General features: G+C 36.3%; 1 protein-coding gene across 3 annotated transcripts in view; it reads left to right on the forward strand.

Annotated features, from left to right (window-relative positions):
* Positions 1-8,020, forward strand: part of LOC128230561 (tyrosine-protein kinase Fes/Fps-like) — a 109,410-nt gene extending 101,390 nt beyond the window's left edge. For all 3 annotated transcript variants that reach the window (XM_052942957.1, XM_052942973.1, XM_052942965.1), the window contains exons 6-10: positions 457-577; positions 3,194-3,317; positions 3,543-3,688; positions 4,951-5,073; positions 7,411-8,020. In XM_052942957.1, the coding sequence (XP_052798917.1) occupies positions 457-577; positions 3,194-3,317; positions 3,543-3,688; positions 4,951-5,073; positions 7,411-7,571 (675 nt within the window). In that variant the 3' untranslated portion in view covers positions 7,572-8,020. The remainder of the gene's footprint in view (positions 1-456; positions 578-3,193; positions 3,318-3,542; positions 3,689-4,950; positions 5,074-7,410) is intronic.
* The last annotated feature ends 14,465 nt before the right edge of the window (positions 8,021-22,485 follow it).

Genomic DNA, 22,485 nt, shown 5'->3' on the forward strand with positions numbered 1-22,485 from the left:
TTAACTCAAATCGTCGCGGTACAGTTAGTGTTTTTATATAGAACCTTTAATATGCGATAGTGTTTGTTAGTGTGGGTTGGGGGGGGGGGGGGGTCCAATATACATGAAAGATAGCGAAATCGTGCAAATTTCGCCGAAACAAAACAAAAATACATTGCTAAATAAGAAGTTAAAACATTGTAATTAATCAACAATCACATAATTAATTAAAACAGATTACTTCTTATTGTTCCTAATGCGAAACATATAAACACGAGTAAATTGACCGTATGATGACCTTTTTCTAGATGACAATTAAGACATGATTCTACTGACCTTTAGTTTGATTTTCTCTAAAAAAAAATTATTGCCCAAAGAGACCGCATAGATTCTTATGATTCAAACAATAATCACCTTTCAACGTATATATAGTTAAGCTGAACCTATAAGTAATACCTTTTTGATTTCATTTTTCAGCGGAAAATATTTGCAACGCAAATGACAAAGCTGAGAACATTGGATCATCCAAACCTTGTCAAATACCTTGGCATTGTTCTTGAGTCACAGCCAATAAGAATTGTCATGGAGTATGTTACAGGTACGATTACACATTGGCCATGAGTCACAACCAATTAAAAATGTCATGTGTCGGTTACGATAACACATTGTCCTGGAGTCACAACCAATTGCAGTTCTCATGGAGTATGTTTTAGGTAATACATTTCATCCATTAGTTTAAACATATTTATTTGACAACGATTGTGAAACAAGTTATTACAACATTATATTAATCACTCTCGTTGGCACGATTTTACGCGAGAGTGTGGTCTTGTGTTGTGGGGGAAAACGGAGAACCCGGAGAAAACCCACTTGTCCGGCTTGGTGACCACAAACCAAACTCAGATGCGCCCAAGCCGGGAATCGAACCCGGGTCGCCTAGGTGAGAAACGAGTGCGCTAACCACTGCGCTAACAGGACAACCTTTTCATCCATTAAGATATCACACTTCAAATATAAGGCATGGTAAATAATGCATAATAAACATTATGTTGAAATATTATCCTGTCATGAAATTAGCATAAAGCAACACTCATTGATAAACAAATTAACAAAAATTAAAATAACAACTACGAAAATACAATGGCTGCTTCTTTGAAGTTTTTTTTCGGATTCAAGTGTCAACCGCAGATGGTTGAGCATGCTTGTAGTGTCACCATCATAGCTTATATGTACGTACATGAACACGTCTTGCCATTGGCTGCCCGTTTCAAGTTTTCATACGTTGTCGACTTTACAGGCGGCATCTTGTTAAATGTATAATATTTCGATATATTAGTCTCGTTTATTTTGTTTTTGAAGTACGGCTTTGCAATTATGTACAATACAAAGTATAAAGACAGAAAACAACTGTTATGGACTCATCATACATAGTACACAAAACAATACATTGAATCTCACATTTGGATTGTACCATGCCCCTATCGTCTATGTATATATTTCGTATATGACTGTGTTCTTGGTAAATGTAACATATTGTCAACTTATGTTTTTCGCAAAATTTGAAACAGCGATAAAACACTGGATTCGACATTCATCAGTGATTTCGAGATTAGATAACCCTCTCAACATCGTCGTCATCATTCATACAAAATATGGAAAAAATAACACGTTATGAAGATTTTTTAAAGGTGATTGGGTAAAGCCTGTTTTAACCGATTTCAAAGTTAATGGCAGCTTTCTGTAATGTTTTCATTGATAATAATATGTTCATTTCAAAGTACGCATAGGTGGTTACATGAACCTGTTTCATCGATGTTCTGATCGCCCAGTTTCCATATCCTGAATATATAATTATTTTCATTAAATACTAAAACTTTACATTTTAATGGATTAAAGTGATATCTTTATTTTCCGCTATCATGGTGAAAAAATGAATCTAAACGTTCGTCCAGGCTCCTTTTCATATTGGAAAAAAATGACGATATCATCTGATGACCATATTGTTAGCTGATGAATGAAAATGTGCACATCATGTAATGCATCTTAAAGCTGCTGCTGCAGGCGTCTATTCCATTTATAAAAAGGGTATAAAATTTTGGGCTAGAACATTTACCTTGGCGAGTGCCTTAAAGAATTTGAATCCATTCAGACATAAATCCGTTGGATTTGACATAATTGAAACTATTTTTAAAGAACGATTCTAATATTCTAATTTCAGCTCTGTACAAATTCAGAAGAAGCGAATATATCCAAGTAAATTTGAAGATCTGTTTGGCGTTCAGAATATATATATATATATATATATATATATATATATATATATATATATATATATATATATATATATATATATAATTCGAGTTATTTTTTCTTTAGAAAGCCACATTGAAAGGGATTTAGCTGGAAAGAGCCTCCTTTTTCAAGAAGATTTAAAACGACCTATTCTAAAAATTTCAGCATATTAGAAAAACAAAGGGAGATAGCTTTGTTACTTGATAGCTCAGATCATATTTTGTTGCGTCCCTTCAACAGAACTGTAATCACGCCCTTCTTTATGTATGCTGGTCTTTATGTCTGTGCAAGAATTGTTACTTATGTTTTAACCATTTCGTTACGCATTTAATAAGGAGATTCCCACAATGTGAGTAGTTTTCATAAAATCGATTTTCACTTCCACAGCCTTTCCCATTTTTACATGTTTTTACCGCTATTGTAACCCTGTCGATATATATTCTTGCAAACTGTACTCATTACGTATTTATAGTATTCGTTATGTAATTCAGTAACTTTTTCAATAAACTGTTTATATTTGGTGTCAAATGATTTATCTTCATCCACTGAGTACAACTAAAAAATATGTTGTTTCGTCCTTGGTTAAAACATTCGGGGTACTGGAAAAGTTGTGTTCAATGAATATTAAAAACTGCTTCTATGGTGCATATAGAATATAAAGTCATATGTGGGGATATTGCTACATCAAGATATCACACCTTACAATATCCCATTCCAATGTTCACTTAATCGTGACGTCAAGGCAAGGAGTTGGACCCACTCCCTTCGGTGGTTTAGGTCAACGATGATTGACATGATTATTCAATTAAATCGTTGTCATTCACGTTATTATCGTTATCATCGTTATTTTTATTTAATTGACAAAAGCCTTTTTCGTTACGTAAGTAAGTCTCCATTAATTGTTCACTTTTTGTTGCTACAGGACAGTGCCTTCTTGATAACCTTCGTTCGGCCAACAACAAACAAACAACCAAAGAAGCCGCCAAGATGTGTTTAGATATTGCTACCGGCATGAACTATTTGTTCGATCATGGATGCTTACACACGTAATATGATCAGTGTTCTGTGTGAATGTATACTATGAAATGATATCTTATCTGGAACAGAATGGGTTTTTTTAACTAAAACATATATAATATGCCTAGTTTAAATGATATTGTGAATTGCCAGAAGTGCTTATTGCATCGCAGTACTAGCCACCAGATAAAATGACATTATATTTTCAGGAATAATTTTAGTTGTTATTAATTTAACAAAAATGTATGTTGTAGACTTCTTGCGGCCCGCAACTGTTTCATTACGGACGAGTCTTTGGTGAAGATATCGGATTACGGCATTTCCAGTGCCGCGACAGGTTATACTAAAGACCTAGCTCTGTTTCCGGTCAAATGGTCCGCACCAGAACTGTTTAGAAGCGGTATGTAATCGACACAATACTTAGGTTAATGCTAATTTTATTTTTGTTTGATTATGACGAAACTGGAATAATTAGAAAATCATATTTGAATTCATTCCCAAGGCAAGTGATCCCATCAATTATAGAGAAGGCTATTTTGATGATTGTGTGGTGTGTTAGTGGTGTTCAGGTTACTAATTCAATGTCCTTGGGTCCTAAACAAGGTTTATATTTGACTATTTAACCGTGGGGACAGTCCCATTAATTTTCATGGATTTTTGGATATAAACCAGGTCATTTGACAATATCCCTGATGGAAATCGATCCACAGACCTATTTGATAAGAGGTTCACACAACTGCGATTATTTCATGAACAGTTCTTGAATTATGTTAAACTGTTTTTGAAGTTCAAGAAATCTATTCTTCAGAATCTAGGTATAAAATTAATGAGGCTTTAATATGTTTTATATTGAAATATGATTATAAAAATCACGTATTTATGGCAATAGGATCAATGAAATATATGGTTACAGTATTTGCCATTTTGTTTTGAATTTACTACAAGGTATGGTTGGGTATTTGATCAAACGTAAAAAACAACAAAAAAACGTGTAATATTGTCAAAAACAATTAGATTTTTTTTTCTATTAAAAATTGTTTTAAATATTTGCAGTAATTAATAAATGTAAACAATAACCGCAATGTAATTATAAAGCCGCCTTTTGAACGAAATATTTAATCGTTTTTTTTGCCAGCCCTTTTACCAACATCAAAACGAATATTGTGTCTGCCTCTTAGTTCTCATTAACTGATATTATTTTGTTTTTAAACTTTGCAAAGTTTGGAAATTTTATCTTTCTGAAAGCAGATTTGCTATGTCAGAAAATGTTCCAATTCTTGAAGCCAGGTTCAGGAAATATTCGAGTGTGTCAATAACTGTCATGGTGACCTTGCCTTGAAACTTTTCATTACAAATATCGTAATCAATAAAAATACTACAATGCATAGCAGGTAACTCTTAAATCACTGATATAACATTATACGGGATCAAAACCACTTGATAATACGTTGAGACCTACAGGGACGATCTATGGACGTGTGTGGCGACTTTGAAAGTTGGACATTTAAATAAGTTTAAGCATTATTTCATTCATTTAAACCACACATATCATGCTTAATATCATCGCAAGGATTGAGTGGTTAGGTAGAAGTTATTTCACCTCTCCCTAAAACAAGTAAATTGAATTAAGATGTCTTTAATATGCAATTTTTCGATCAACAGAACCACCAACAGCTAAGTCGGATGTCTGGAGCTACGGAGTGGTAATGTGGGAAATATTCTCTAAGGGAGACAAGCCACATTCCAAACGAAATAACATCGTTACACAGACCTTTGTAATGAACAGTTAGTTGCACCCTTATATTTACACATTACACATTATTTTTACGTCGTTTTGCGACCAATGAATTGATGTACCTTAAATAAGTTACGGCACTAAAGTAAAACAAAAACAAAGAATTATAAGCTATCCTGAAAAAATAATGCAGCCTTTTGGAAAACAAATAAAATAACGTTTACTTGACGTTTGATATAAATAAAAAAAATATTTTGGAAAGTAATATGGTTCGAGGAATTTTGAGAGACAAATTGATTACGCATAAATCGAGCACTGGAATCGAAGGTACTCATGGTAAATATAGTCATTTAATGGTGCAGTGTATTCTTGCAAAATCGGGTAATACATGGATACTACATTATGTTGATGATTGTAGTCGATTCGTATGAATGTTAGTACTGTTCACTTCTGATAGCAATCCAAGCAAATAGCATCTGGTATAGTTGTCTTCACATCAGTATGGCGCGTTCGTTTATGTACTTATACGTAACTTGTGAAAGAACAATCAAGGCTTGAAACACTGAAATCAAAATATTGCCCTCTCTGCCTTGAGCTTGCATTGCCCTTCTGGTTCGGTGCGCAATGCATTGTTCCCAGCCCAGAACCTGGAAATAAACGTAGCCAGGAACAGCGTCGAGGTACCTCCGCCGACAAATGTCAAACATCAGAGCCGGATGTCACCCAAGCCCATGTGATTGTAATTGCCTGGTATTCAAGATCGTCACTTCCGGTATGTAGATCGAAACCCGTAAAAACACATCTGTCACGCAATGATTGACTGTGAGCCGATAGACAGATAGACAGCAGCAGACTCACAGACATAGCCCAGGTGCAAGCGTTATTAAGCACCGAATCCTAGATAAAACTGCCGGTATCATGACAATCTTTAAATATGATGTGAAACATCTAAAATAAAGTTCAACTCTACAGACATATAGTGTCAGACCCAAGAATGTACGGCGACAAATTGCTTAAAGATGATTGACTTCCAATGTAACACAAAAACTAACCAAAACGTCCTTAAAGTGTCACAGAAATTGACAATAATTTAGATGCCTCTGAGTTTATTTGTTTATTTTCCGATGAACTTAAAATGTAATTGGAAATTTGATTTTTATATTCCTGAAATAACGACTGAAGGGAAGGAACATCCGAAACTGCATTAAACATTATCTTTGTTTGCAAGATTCGTCTATGACAATTAAAAATAAAGATTGAATTCCAACCCGGTGGTCGCCGAACTCTGTACTCATACAGTTTTTAAGCATCAATGAAAGAGACTGTGTCCTGCCAGATGTGAGGTCCAACCGGATCGATCAAAACTATGACTTAGCATTAGTACACACCTTCCAGAACGAATAGCTAAAACAAGGGAGAATCTTTATACATTCTTCAAGGAGTGTCTTAATACTTTTCTTTAATAATGAAATCGCTCAGAAGAGCTTATTTATCTTTGACAGAACTAAAGAAAATATTCAAGTGTACTATTGACGATACATAACCATATATGAACAATGTATTTGATCATGTGTATACAGGTGAATTATCAATTTCTTTATGCGAAAGTATCGTTATACCTATCCATTAAAAACTTATATATATGAGTTATATCCGTTGGTTAATGTCTTGACTAGTTTGATTTATTGTTTGTAAAAAAAAGATTAATGTAAATTAATCTTTATCATAACATAGATCCGTATACATCGTAAGATACATAGACATAAAATATAAAATAATTGTGGGCTGGCTGAAATTGTTCGTTGACAGCAATGGTCAGTGCCATTTTGACAACACCGGTAGAACCGGTTCCAGAAGTATACTATTGTCAACAATCGCCATTACATACAATGATCCCAAATGACCAGTAATTAGATACAACTATCACATATACAATTTTGCAGACATAATTCGTCGGAAGTATACAATATGAACTAGACTTAAACGTGAAAATGACGGTGTTAATACTAAACTTTCACGCTTGACATGACTAAAAATGGTAGAACAGTGTTGTTACAGGAATACGGCTGTAAATTGCCTAAACGCAATGTATTTTGGGAATTTGCTATGGAGTTTGAAAGGTACTTACCCTGTCGGGAATACTCTATTTGATTTTTTTTGCGTTAGGAAATGATCTCAGATTCGAAATGTACGCGATTAGCTATTCATATTGATAACAACGACATAATATAATTATGTAAAGTCATGTCGATGCACACGTACTCCACACCATTTATATATATATTCTCGTTTTGGAAGAGTTCTCTTAGAAACACCATCTACATCCAGTGTAAAGTAATAGTTTTCGAATTTTACAACAGTACTACGATTTTTTTCTGAATTTTCAGAGGAGATATTGCCAGCACCCAAAGCGACACCTGACAGCATTTACCACATCATGAAGCGCTGCTGGGCTTTCGTTCCAAGAGATAGGATACTGTTTGAAGAAATCATTGAACAGATTGACATACTGATCAAGAGTCCGCCATCCACAGAGAAGTGGAGCTAATCAGTATTATAAGTGTTAGTCTTGAGGTAGATTAAATCGTCTTCAGACATTTAATGTCCATCAATCCACCATGAATTAATACGCATATTTTAGTAAACATCAATTACCTCGCCTGTTTCTCGAAGAAAGTGTGTTGAGGTATTGTCATAATCTTGGCTTCATTTCCGATTTCATCGTCATTAGACTGATTGAAAACTGTTAAATAAATGAAAGATTGACTGAACATGTTTAACGCAATGATATTTTTGTTGACTGACAACATGGTGCCGGGAAAAAAGTAGTACCATTCATCAAGTTTCGTAATTTTAAATAGCAATATTGATTCTCGTATATTACGTAAACGTTCAACTTATACCACCTTTATAGATGTAAAAAAAGCTTACGACTGTATGTATCGATTGAAGGATACATGTTTATTGTAGAAAAAATGGTTGAACATGCACTATGTTATGTGCCATTATTTTATATAATGGAAATATATGTTTGCTAATCTGCTATGTACCAATCTGATTGGTTATAATACCTGGTATCTTAAACCATATTTATTTGAGCACATTTAGTGCATCTTTTTCAATAATATTTAGCTTTTACTATTGTATGTTGTTTTTACTCTCCATTTTTAGCAAAGTCATGATATAAATCTGTTAAAATTAGCAAACATATCTTACTTTTTGTGTTGTATAATATATATAACTATTTGATGTTTTAATCGTCCCTTATGTTTATAACAATGACAATGTGCATATATATATTGTGGTTTATGTTTAAAGTGGACATATATATATACATGGATGATAGTTTTATATATTATAATAATCTTCAACAATATTTTGGCTACAATTTATCTATAATACATGCCACAAAGCTGTAGGCGTTGATCATTTTAACATTATAATGATTTACACGAGATCCACTCTCTCACAGTGGCAAGAGGAAAGCTACAACCATTGAGAAAGTTTACTACAGACTACGACTGCTTCTCAATTGCCAACCACAAGGGCAAGCTGTGAGTGGACTTCAACAATGCCCTGTACCTGTACACCATTGATGGACAGCTGAAGAAGCAAATATACGTGGACACTGGTGTCCATTTTGGTTCAAGTCTGCTATTAGTCTCGATGGGTGAAAATTTATGTTAAAAATGCATTTGCTTCTAAAATAGTAAAACAAGTGGCCAAATGCTATCTACATTAGAAGATTCAGATCTAATTAATCCAACTGGACTATTTGTCAGCCCAAGTGGCAACTTGCTTGTGTCTGTGATGGGATCAGACAGTGTTGTACAGGTGAACAGCAAGGGGAAAACGGACCTGGCCACACCGGCTAGGAAAACTGAAGGCTTGAGGAGGCGTAGATCAATATGGTTATATGAACAAAACGCCACCCTTTTTGATGGGAATTATAAAAGTAACGATATCAATGTTTGGAAGCTTTATTTAACTTTGAATCTTGTTAAATGTTTTCAGACCCCTGTATCCGATATTATAACTTGCCTTTCTTGAAGGTTATGTTGGACACTTTTAAGGTGAAAGGTGACTTTTTCTGCAAAAAATGCCTTGAACGTTAATAATCATTCCCATAGTGATCGAGACAGAGTTGAATTGTGTAGATTGAAATGTTTGTATATAATTACTGTGTCAAAAGAAACGTAGAGCTTTTAAATTTAAACGTTGTATCGAGTTCGAAAATTTGAAGCGTAATGGGTCTAAAAAATATTGGATTTTGTTTTCGCTCGCAAAACACAAATAATAATGTTCATGTACCACTGGAGTGTTGTATAAGTCATTTCGAGCAAACGCTGATATTAACCATAACAAATAAGAAAGCTGAAAACTTTAACATAAACTATGGTTTCAATGAATTAAGTATTTTTTTTGAGGCCTAGATAACCCTATAACATACGATGACGTTTGTAAAGCTATTGCTTGCTTTAGAAGAGTAAATATCCGAGATAAATTGCTAGATTAGTATTTTATTGAAGCATGTAATATTTGGGTGGCTGTAATACAGATAATTTAAATCGCATTATTTTGCGATTGCTTGGACCTGGGTATTATTATAATATAATACAAGAAGGGCGATAAGTCTGACTTCACTCAGTTAACTCAACTTAAGTAAGGTGTATTTTGGAAACTTCATCAGCGAATATCAAAATGGTGTGAAGAAAATAAAGTTATTTTTGACGCACAATTTGGTTTTAGAAGAGTCTACTGTTTATGCAGTTTTTATCATTCGCTCAATTATTAAAATAAATATATTAACTTGACCAAACGTTTGTATTGCTATTTTATTGTCATTAAACGTTGTTTTTATTCCATATATCTCAATGCGCTTACTAGATATATACATGTAGCTCTTATTGAGAGAGAAGTGCAGTCTGTGATTATTCTTGTGACGTAACGGCGAATTTGTTTTATCCTAATAGAGAGTTCTAAAACTATGGACAGATATGAAAACAAAAAACGTTCTGTAGCTACTTTAAGGTAATATACAGACATATTGTAAAATTGATCAACTCGCGTAAATAGCACTGCTATCGGCTATCCCCTCCTGATTTTATCAGAGGGCTTATAATAACACGGTATTATTGAAAGCATGTATAGGTTTAAAAGCACTTGTTGTCAATTTAAAAAGGTATGAATGTAAACCAAGGTTGGCACTGCAGTAATTTGATGCCTTTGTTCCACCTTTTATTACATACGGGTGTGAAATATTAGGATGTACAAAATCTAACATTTGGTGAAGATACATTTGACCACTCAACTTCAAGCTCTGATGTTTATGGAGTAGATACCTGTTACGTATTAATGGATACGTACGTATTTAAAAACACTGGTTTAAACTTAGGAAAAGCGATAATATATTTATTCTATCGGTCATTGAAGATGGAGTTAGAAGTTGATATGGGTAATCAAACTGATTAAGTAATGTAAGAACCTTCTCACACGATATGTTTTTTTTATGTATGGTGTGATGATGCACAGATTAACAAAAACAATTTATTTGCATTTTTAAACGTCTAAAAGACGACTGTTTACAAAACGGAAAATAAATGTCAACGAAAATGGTATTGTTTAATTTGTGTAGATAACCTAAAACGTCATTTGAAATTGAATCTTTTTTAGTTGCTTCAACAAACATACGCATTTGGTCTCATAATTAGAGAGTATGTACTGTTAGATATGATAGACAAGAAGGAAACTTGGGACATTGTCAAATATGTGTTATAAATGAATAAAAAGACGAGAATCACTTAATGTTAAGCTGTATAATAAACAAAATAAACCTGAAGCATTTATGAAAAGGAAATAAATATCGGAAGCATTTAAGATTCTATATACTTTATTATAATGAATACATACACAAAATTATTAGGTGGTGCATTGTTATAAGTAGTGTTTTACATTAACATTATTTGAAACATGTTTTATCCTATTATTTATTTATTTAATACTTCATATGTTATGGCAGTAAGTTATATATGAAAATGATTATTGCATCATGTACATGGATACGAAGGTCACCTATTCTTATTAAAGCTGCACTCTCACAGATTTACCGTTTTTCCAATTTTTTTTTGTCTTGAAATTAAAAAATGTTTGCGTAAATATCTGCTGATGAGTGATGAAAGACTGCTGAGAAATGATCAGACCGCAGATCGTCATATTTCCATTCCGAATATAATGTTTTATGGCTTAAACCGTTAACAACATTGTTAACACATTTTCTATCCAATCCTTGTGCACGGAATGAAGAAAGACGATTTTAGCTTCGTTCGCCGATAGATTCAACATTTGTCGTTGTTTTTTAACAGAATAGAACAGAATAGATCAGAATGTTTACTTTATTGGCCTTTCTGATAACTCATTCATGTGCTCTTGAAATGCACTTTATCCAGGAGATTAAGTCCCCGGAAGCAGAGAAGGTCTTTGCTCAAATACAATAAGCATGGCATTCGAAATATAACTTTTCGGGTACTATAATTTCTATGATAAAGTGTATTCAGGCGCAGATTAATGAGTTTGGAAAGGACAATTTTGCTCATCGTTATGGGCATAAAAACATATATTAAATATTGCATGCATGAAAGATCAAAATGAATTATTTTGCAATCTATTATTTATTATCAAATTAAATAATATCGTGATAAAACTCAAGCTGATTTATAGTACTGTATTTGTGGAAGTCTTTAGGGGTGATGTATAGCATACTCGGATTTTTGACATAATATCTAGGAATATAATTCTGCCTTATATCATAATACATTGAACAAACTACAACAAAATGAAATTCATCTTCTCTATCTTAACAGTAGGGAGATGGAATATATCAATCAATACTTGTGAAAAGTACCGTATATCACATCGATGGCAATAAACCTTTTAAAGTATTATAGAGATGAAAGGTTAACAACGATTCAGTTCACATCGTTGTTAACATTGTTTCTGAATAATCGGATTATCGGTGGGTAAGTGATGGGGACCTTCTGGTTTGCGTTCTATGACGTTTGAGGAAACGTTGGTAATCGTTCATGGTCGCTGGGTTAGCGCCAGAAGAGCGTTGTGTGAACGCTAGTGTGAACGTCGGGAATCGGCGGAGAACGCTGGTTACGAAAAAATGTTTTGAACATGCACAAAAGTTCTCACTGAGACCAGCGTTCTTCAACGTTTAATTTTAAACGCTGGAGAACGTATAAGAACGTTTTACTAACGTTCGCCGAGCGTTGCACGCGTTCGGCTATCGTTAATCAGTCGTTACTCTAGCGTTACTTGGTTGTAACTAATCATTTGCTCTGCAGTGAACGACTCACTGGCGACCTGTCAACGACCGCTGACTGTCCCCTAGCGCACGCAGCGTGTGACTTAAGTCAAACGAACGTCCTTTTGGCGTCCATTGAGCGTCATTCGAGCGTTTCCCGAACGTCCATGCATATGGGTATATAAACCGATGCTTTGTTAGCAAGGTTCATTTGATTTTTGGCTACCATAGAGAGCACCTTCTATGGAAAATCCAGAAAGACTAAGGAAGCTATAAATGCTTGCTATAGCCCAGCATGAAGTAGATGTACTGACTTTGAACATAGCTGAACACATCGAGGGACCTCGCCCGCAGAGAAGAAGACCCCGACGAAGACGACAGTGCTGGACTAAATCATGGATATTAAGGCGTCAAGAGTTTGGTCTGTACGACCAACTCATGGTTGAGCTCCGCCAGGAAGATGTCAGTTCCTTCACGAACTTCATGCGCGTACCACCTGATATGTTTGATGAGATCCTTGGACGATGTGAGAGGCAGACGAAGCAGCACACCTTTTACCGAGAGCCCTTCGTACCTGGCCTGAAACTGGCAGTGACACTGCGACATTTGGCCTCAGGATCTAAGTATGCTGACATGAAGTTTGGATAGCGCATTCCATCCAACACAATCTCCGTTCTTGACCGTGAAGTGTGCCGGGCAATCGTTGACGAGTATCTGGATGAGGTGATGATCACTCCAAGCACTCCTGAAGCCTGGCGTGAGATTGCCAACCAGTTTATGACAAGGTTGAACTTCCCTCATTGTTGTGGTGCCCTTGACGGCAAACATGTTGCCTGCAGATGCCCTTGCTCTTCCGGATCAACCTACTACAACTACAAGGGATTCTATTATATGATGATTATGGCCCTAGTGGACGCAGATTACAAGTTCATCTGAGCAGATGTTGGTGGTAAGTGTTCTTTCACATAATGTCTTTAGTGGAGATTGAATTAAATTATTCTTGGTGTTACTAATTGTACTGTATGTTTACGTTGATGTAATTTGTGTTTTTCAGGGAAAGGAGCAGCATCCGACGTACAAATCTATTACGGGTCTGAGCTAAAAGAATGCATCGATGATGGCTCCATTGGCTTCCCACCAGCTGAACCCCTGCCCAACGACAACGAGGATGTGACGTACTACCTAATCGGTGACGACGCGTTCGAGGGGTGTTGCGACGAAGTCGTGTCACTAGTGACACTGAAAATACATTAAAAATCAAAATGGTCAGATGGCTTCCTTGAGTGGATACGAGTGATTTTGATCAAAGTTTGAACCAATTTAACTAGATCTTATTGTACTTTTGACTAATTTTCGTGCCAGCTATTTGCCAATTTTAGTAATAAGGCAAGTCTGGATATACGACGCACCAATTCTAGTTATAATTCAAAGCAATAGTAATAATTAAGCTCACCATGACTGAATCGAGAGCTGTCTGGAGGGGGGTCTATTGGACCGGTCCTCACTGTCGTAGTCAGTTGAATCCGACTCGCAGAAAGGCTTCAGGATTTTGCTGATGCCTTTCCGGGCCCGGCGAGAGACCTTTAAACTCAGCCCCAGCAGCACACTTTTTACGGAGGCGGCGTAGGTGGTCCTTTCGGTGACTGGCTCGGGAGGCGAGAGTTGATCACGCAGCATCGTCAGCATGTCGCCGCTCTCCTTGGCCTTCCTCTGGAGGGTCGCCATGTCGGAGGACACCGACAGGGCTGGGATGGGTTGACGTTCTGTGACGTTCTCATCAAACTCGTCAACTTCAACCCTCTCCTCCGCCGCTGCCCGCCAAGCCTTATCAAGGTCGCCTTAACTTTCGGCTATGCTCGCCTTCAACTAGAAAGACACGAAATGACACAGGCAAACACAGCATGTTTGGAAATTGACAATAAACACTTGTACAGACGTTTATTTTTTACTTATTATTCTATATTGAAGTATAATTATATGATTAGTTCAATATCTGTATCAGTACTTAAACTCTTGACGGGCTTCGAGCGTAGATTGACAGCACGGTGGAAAAATCCATATTTGTCTTTTATCCATGTCTCCCTCTTTGTCAATTGTTGCTAGCCATCCCCACTCTTCTTCTTGTCCAACCTGGTAGATATTATAAGCATACGGTAAGAATATGGTAGGTATATAAGTATATGGTAGGTATATGGTAAGTATATTAATTCCATTAATATTAAAGTCAGGGCAATTATTTGAAGCATTTTCCAAAATCTAAACGTAAATACTTGCCTTGTAAACATGTCCCTGAGGGACTTGAACCAGGTGCACAAGTGGTCCCCGCTGATCTGCAGGTCTGTGGCCTTGGCCTCGAGTATCCGTTGCCTCTTCGCCTTGTTCCTGTAATCTGTCTTCTGTGTGTTCCACAGCAGTTCGTTTTCGCGGATAAACTCCACCAGACTATCCTCAACCGCCCGGTCCAGGATCCTGCAATCCTTTCTCTGCTTTTTCCCTCTCTTTGCTAAGGTCGGACCGTCCTCATTGGGGTTTTCAGGGTGTTAAGGGTGTTCAGGGGGTGTCACATTGTGCGTTACTTCTCGAATGTGCTCTTCCTCCTGGTGTTCTTCTTCGTACGAAGATATTGTTAGTGAAAGAGGCTTTGCATTCTTCTAACTTGCGGCGGTAGTAGCAGAAGCCCCCATCCCACCCTTGTTTCGTCTTGGTAACATAATGCTGACTGTTCAAACTCACAAGAACAACTGAATTCACTATGAAATTTCCAGAGTTTTGTACCGTTCGACCGTAAAAATAACACGCCAGCAAGACGTCTGTCGTTATGCACACGTTTGTCACACGCTCAACACGCTCGTCTAACGTTGAAAACGAACTGCAAAAGATACTAAATAAATACGGTAGAATAGTTTGTGGGGCTACTAAGTTAATTTCGATTGATGTTCTCCATACGGAGCTATGTTGGCCTACTCTGTCAGAAAACGCATTTATCAAAAATTATGTCTCTTCTATAAAATGAAAAACGGCCTTGCCCCAGAATATCTGTCATCCCTTGCACTTTTAAATGTCAGTTCACTGAATTATCCACTACGGAATGCATCTAACACAAAAACGGTTATGTCACGCACAGATTCTTTCTTTTCCTCCTACTTACCTTCAACTATACGTGCCTGGAATGAACTTCTACAGAATTCAATTGCATCCTTTAAATATGCACTTCGTAGTCGATTGCTAGTCTGCCCGCCTTAGTAGCATTACTGTAACCGCCGTTTGCAAGCACTTCACACTCGACTGTGTACTAGTTGCACAAATTCCTTAGTCCTATTTTTAGCATTAGTAACAATTTTTCTCACATAAAACATATACATCGTCTAATCGTCAATCATACGCATTGTTCTGGTAAATGAGCGATTTAATTCCTACGGAGAAGAACTCTATAAGCTATGCTTTCGTTCCAATCCATTTCAATAGTATAGACAACTTTGTATTAACGTTGATAAATCGTTCGTCGCTCGCCAGTGGCACGTTAGAACACGCTAATGGTTTTCAGGGGTATCTTACTTGGTCGTTGTTAAACGCTTCACGTGCGTTAGACACACGCTAGTCATGCGTTAGGCACACGTTAATCACACGCCATATATGTCATCTTGATTCTAGAACGCTCAAAAATTGAACGATTGAAATGTTCAGAGAACGTTGAACAGAACGTCATGGTGTGACGGCCCCATGATTGGTTTATTACTGACCATACAATGATACAAATAACAGTGCTGGTTACATCTTTGATTTCCACGCAGTAAGATAATACTCAAACATTTTAGGAATTTTGGATCTATGTAAGTTATAAATAATAACTTATTATTATTTTACAGATCCACAGTCTTATATGTAACTCACAAACAGCATAGTAGCATGCCGATGGCATTGATACCGAAGAAATAAAATGTGAAAGGATAGAATGAAAACAAATACGATCCGACTTCCACCACCAACATCTGTTAAAACATTTGCACAGTTAAAAAAATTGACAACAGATATTCCTCATTTTTAGATTTTATACAAAAATACAAATATATACTCATACACATCCGATCAACTAATAAACGGTTGCATTGCTTTATGGTCTAAAGTCTTGGCTGACTTAATATTGTTCTTGTGGATTATATCTTGTTAAGCAGGCCTTGGTCAGAACACGAATTTTAAATCAATAGCAAAACGAAGTACTTGCGACGCATCGCGCAGTGTTACAGTGCTTACGTAAATACTTTTGAATGTTATGTCTATGTGCATTTAAATGATATTTCAGGAAGCAAACTTGAATTACCAGTGAGTGGAACTCCATCCTGAAAGGCGTACCACAAGGATCAATATTAGGGTTTTTTGTATTCAACATCTTCCTCAACAACATCGTCTGCTTGATAAATAATGCAGCTTTGTATAATTATGCAGATGATAAAACTCTTTCTGGGTGTGATAAATATCATAATGTTATTAAGACCACTCTTGAAGAAGAAAGTAACATTTCGAAAAACTGGTTTACTTCCAATCAAATGCAGGCTAACCCTGACAAAATTCAAGCAAATTCAGTTGGCTCAATGTCTGTTCAAGAAATAAAACAATTAAATATACTTAATCACACCATTGCTTGTGAAGAGCAAATGAGACTTTAAGACGTTCAGGTGGATAGTTAATTAAATGTTGATGCCCAGATTTCTAAAATGTGCAAAAAAGCAGCTAAGCAATTCAATATCCCTCAAAGAATAAGCAAAATTTTGCAAAAACTAAGCTTAATATAATTAAACTTTTTATCAGAATCAATCTTCACTACTGTCCTTTTCGTTTGGAATTTTGTAGCAAGGCAAACACAGAAAAAGTGGAAAAGATTCAATACAGAGCTTTAAAAATTATTTTTAATGATTACACCTCAACTAACGAAAATCTTGTTCATAGAGTTCAATTGCCAACATTACATTTGAGCAGGATAAAATACATTGCTATTGAATTTACAAATGTTTGTTGGGTTTCTCACCAGAATATGTTCAAAACCTTGTAGCGTTTAAGACATGCATTTTTTTATCTCAGATATGAAAACTGTGTAGATATGGGAAGAACTCTTACCGCTTTAAGGCCAGTCAGGTATGGAACAGCCCCCCCCCCCAAAGTAAATAAGGTGCTCACAAAACTACCCGGAATTTAGAAGGTTGATCCGCACCTAGACAAACCCCTTCTTGTAAATGCTCAATGTGCAAATAATACCTTATTGCTTTAAAAATGAGATTGTATTGTTTTTCAGCTTGCGCTTGTTGTACTGATAAGGTGGGTTACCAATTTAATATGCATGGTTTAAGAAAATAACTTGAAATCTTGCATATCTAGACCACCTTCAAGTTTGTTACCAGTAATTGTGTTACGTATGATTTTATCTTTTTTTCTTTTCCAAAAAACACTCGGAGATCGAACTTATTATGTTAGAAATATGTGTATTTCATTTTCTGAGTGATTTTAGCTTCGTCTAATGTTTTGTTTTAATATCTATATTTTATGTTTACTTTGCCAGTATGTATGTATAAAAGGATAACTGCGATATTGTATTCCGTTGTCAAACATGGATTGGAGTTTATTGCGTTGGAAATATTTAACAACTAGCATTTGAATATATACACGAATATATTCATATGCTAGATTTGGATTTCAACACAATAACACTGGTAGTCAAGAATGTAGGGTAACATGTTAAGGTGTACTTACACAGCTGGGTATAAGGTTGATAGAACTTCCAAGTTGCAAGAGTGGGTTTAAAGGACCAAAAAACAAAATCTTCAAAATATCAAATGGTACGTCATTTTTAAGGTTCATTATTATGACAATATAATACAGGTGTCCTTTTATACACACGTAGTTGCTTTGAGCGATGTTGTATCGGAAATTACAATATTATGAGCTAAGTAAACAAGCTAGGACAAAAGTAGGGTTTTAAGTTCCGTTATTTTTCCAAAGTATGTAAGTTTCGTTTACTCCAACATTAATTAGCTGCTTACACTTTTCGATTTTGTCGGTCCAGCTTAGGTTTACACATTCATTTTTAATATTTCCAAAGTAGACGTTAAGATATTTAACATGTTTTGTAGTAAATTGTACACCGTGTTACATATGACGGGTTGATTTTTTTATTTAGAGACCTAGCGTTTTACACCGTGTTACATATGAAGGGTTGATTTTTTTATCTAGAGACCTAGCGTTTTCATCTTGTTAAGTTTAAGACCCGAATGCTTTTATTATTATTTTAGGTATCAATTATTTCTAAAACAATGGGTATTTCGAAATGGTTTATAAGAAATCAAGTAGTGTCGTCTGCAGTTTGGGTAACTTTAATGTTGTTTTCCTTTACTTTTAAACTTAAAATATTTCACATTGTTTAAGTTTAATTGATAAAACTTACAACAACTATAATAAAAAGAAGAGCAGAAAGAGGGCAGCCCTGTCAAACGCCACGTTGTAAATAAAATTAGTCTGATATCCATCCATTGTTTGCTATTTCGGACGTAATATTGCAGTAAAGAATATTAACCCATCTAATAAACGAGTCCTTAAAGCCGCATTTATTCAATATGTCGACCATAAAAGGCCATTCTACTGTGTCGAACGCTTTTGTAATATTTCCACTCGTTGCTACGCCACTCGTGAAAATATTTTTTCTGTGATCACTCTTGAAAAAAAAGAATCTTACACTGAATTTAACAAATATCCTCTATATCATTATCAATATAACATTCAAAATTATTCACAAAAGGATTTTTATATATTTTTAAGAACATGTCATATTGATTGCTTTAAAATAATAAAGAAGAAAAAAAAAGATCCATGAGATGGGAATTTATACTTAAATTATATAAACGCACCACAGTACTAAACCGTAACCTTACCCATCATACCAATATATTCGCTTCACCATGTAACGTAGTGACGGGTTGATTTTTCGATGTACCTATCCAGAGACCTAGCGTTTTCATCTTGTTAAGTTTAAGACCCGAATAATTTCCAATGGTATCAATTATTTCTAAAACAATAGGTATTTATACATGGTTTTTAAGAAATCAGGTAGTGTCGTCTGCAGGTTGGGTAACTTTAATGTTGTTTCTTTTACTTTTAAACTGCATATGTTTCACATTGTTTTAGTTTAATTGATAAACCTCAACAACTATAATAAAAAAGGAGAGCAGAAAGAGGGCAGCCCTGTCAAACGCCACGTTGAAAATAAAATGAGTCTAATATCCATCCATTGTTTGCTCTTTTGGACGTAATATTGCTGTAAAGAGTCTTAGGGCCGAATTCAGAACAACCACTCTCACTAACACTCAATGAGTTAATCCTATGTAATCACATAACGGTCCAGATATTTTTCGAGTGAAAAGTATATCCGTATTCACAGGTGTGAGTGAGACTCAAGTGTTTTGCGTGAGCGGGACATTTGTGAGTGCTCGGCTAGGCCACTCGAGGATTGGTTGTGAATACGAGTTGAATGAGTGTGAGGGATAGATGTACATGCCAAGTAGAAAAGGTGAAATATATCAGATTTTGGAATAAATAAGAGACATCCTCGTTCCCAGAACATATTTAAAAGACCGGGGTAATCCATTGAAGTACGTGTGCTTCAAAAACGTTGCCTTCTATAAAAATCAAATTTTCAAAACGATGCGCCAATCATAAATTTGTTTTGTTTCGTAATGATTTTGAACGCCAAGCAAACTTGATGGTTTCGTTTCATCGATGGCTGCAAGAACATTCAGCTGAATGTACGTGAAGTTAGCAACCTAGCGGCGTGGACTTGGCGGACTAGCGGCCTAAATTTGTTCTCTATTTCTAAGTTATAGTTCATGCGTTTAATTGGGAAATATGATAAATCAATGTTTTTATTCGTACATAATAATAGCGGTCTTAAATTGTTTTCAACATCAAAGCATGTTTATATGAGTTTTCCTCTAAAAAATTGCTATTTCTATGCAAAATTCATCAAGCTGGAGCGATTTCTTTTTTTCAAAAAGTCGATCAAGCATTCCAGCGGTCTACCGAGGCGTGTAGTTAGCGGCCTAGTGGCCTAAAATTCCCCAAAACTCAATCCACCAGCCCCCCCCCCCCCCCCCAAAAGGGGGAAACGCTGATATTCGCTAAAGGATGTAGATTTATGAATATAACATTTTATTTATCATTGTTTTAGAAAAGAACTCAAAGCCGAATTTATTCAATATGTCAACCATAAAAGGCCATTCTACTATGCCGAAGGCTTGTTTAATATTTCCACTCGGTGCTACGCCACTCGTGAAAATATTTTTTTCTGTGACCATTTGCGAATTTATACTTAAACAAGAGATGTTTGTCAAACATTATGCACCCCACCCCCTGAGTGCCGTGTTGTCAGGATTAAATGGACATCTGAACGAAATATGCATGGACCGAAATGTCAGCAGATTTTTCGTCACTAACATTGGATGCCGTTGAGGCTGTTTTAAGATTATGACCTATCAAAGTGTGAGGATAGAGTGTGTTATGACTATGACCTTTGACTCTATGACCTCAAAACACATAGGAGTCATCAGTTGGTCACCAAAAACCTAAATGTCAAGTTTGAGGGGCATGATTGCAGGCTTTGTTAAGTTATCACACAGACAAGCTTTTTTCGTTCAAGGTCAATGTGACCTTGACCTTTGACCCGGTGACACCTAAAATCATGAGGGGTCATCTACAGGTCGGACGCAACCAAGTTTGAGGGACATGGGTGCAGGCATCGTCGAGTTATCACTCAAACAACAATTTTACATTCAGATCACTGTAACCTTAACCTTTGATCCGATGACTCCTAAAATCAACAAAGGTCATCTACTAGTCAGGCCCAACTTCCATGTCAAGTTTGATGATCATAGATTCAGGCATTGTTGAGATATCACTGGGAGAAGATTTGTTACCTTTTTTGCGTTAAAGGTTACTGTGACCTTGACCTTTGGCCCGATGACCCGCAAAGTCATTATTGGTCAACTTTTGATAGGCCCAACCTTCATATCAAGTTTGAGGACCATTGGTCGATGTATTGTCGAGTTTGCTTTCAAGGTCACTGTGACCTTGACCTTTGAACCCTCAAATCAATAGGGGTCATCTACAAGTCAAACCCAAACTCAAAGTCAAATTTGAGGGCCATGGGTGCAGGCATTGTTGAGTTATCACTCCCTTAAATCAACAGTTGTCATCTATTGGTCAGGCCCAACCTCCAAGTTAAGTTTGAGGCCCATGGGTGCAGGCATTATTGCGTTATCACTCGGACAACCTGTTACCATTCAAGATCACTGTGACCTTGACCTTTGGCCCGATGGCTTCCCAAAACAATAGGGGTCATCTACTGGTCAGGCCCAACTTCCATATTAAGTTTGAGGGCAATATGTCTAGGCATTTTTGAGTTATCACTCGGAAAAGCTTTAAAATTCTTTTACCATTAGAGGTCACTGTGATCTTGACCTTTGACTCGAAGAGCCGTAAAATAAATAGGGGTTATCTACTGGTCAGGCACAACCTTTATATCAAGTTTGAGGACCATAGGTCCAGGAATTGACCAGTTTGCTTTCAATGTCACTGTGACCTTAACCTTTGACTCCTTAAATCAATAGGGGTCATTTTCTGGTCAGGCCCAACCTCAAAGTCAAGTTGGAGGGCCATGGGTGCAGGCATTTTCGTGTTATCCTTCGGACAACCTTTTACCATTCAAGGTCACTGTGACCTTGACCTTTAGCCCGATGACGCCTTAAAACATTAAGGGTCATCTACTGGTCAGGCCCAATTTCCATATCAAATTTGATGACCGTCGGTCTAGGCATTGTTGAGTTATCACTCGGACAAGATTTAAAATTAGTTTACCATTAAAGGTCACTGTGACCTTGACCTTTGACCCAATGAGCCCTAAAATCAATAGGGGTCATCTACCGCTCATGTCAAGTTTGATGACCATACATCCAGGAATTGTTGAGTTATCACTCGGACAAGCTTTGCTCTACAGACGAACTGACCGACCGACCGACTTACCGACCGACCGACCGACCGACATGTGCAAAGCAATCTACCCCTCTTCTTCGAAGGGGGGAATAATTATATAAACGCACCACAGTACTAAACCGTTACC

Source organism: Mya arenaria, chromosome 1 (genome assembly GCF_026914265.1).
Source record: "Mya arenaria isolate MELC-2E11 chromosome 1, ASM2691426v1".
Taxonomy (NCBI): domain Eukaryota; kingdom Metazoa; phylum Mollusca; class Bivalvia; order Myida; family Myidae; genus Mya; species Mya arenaria.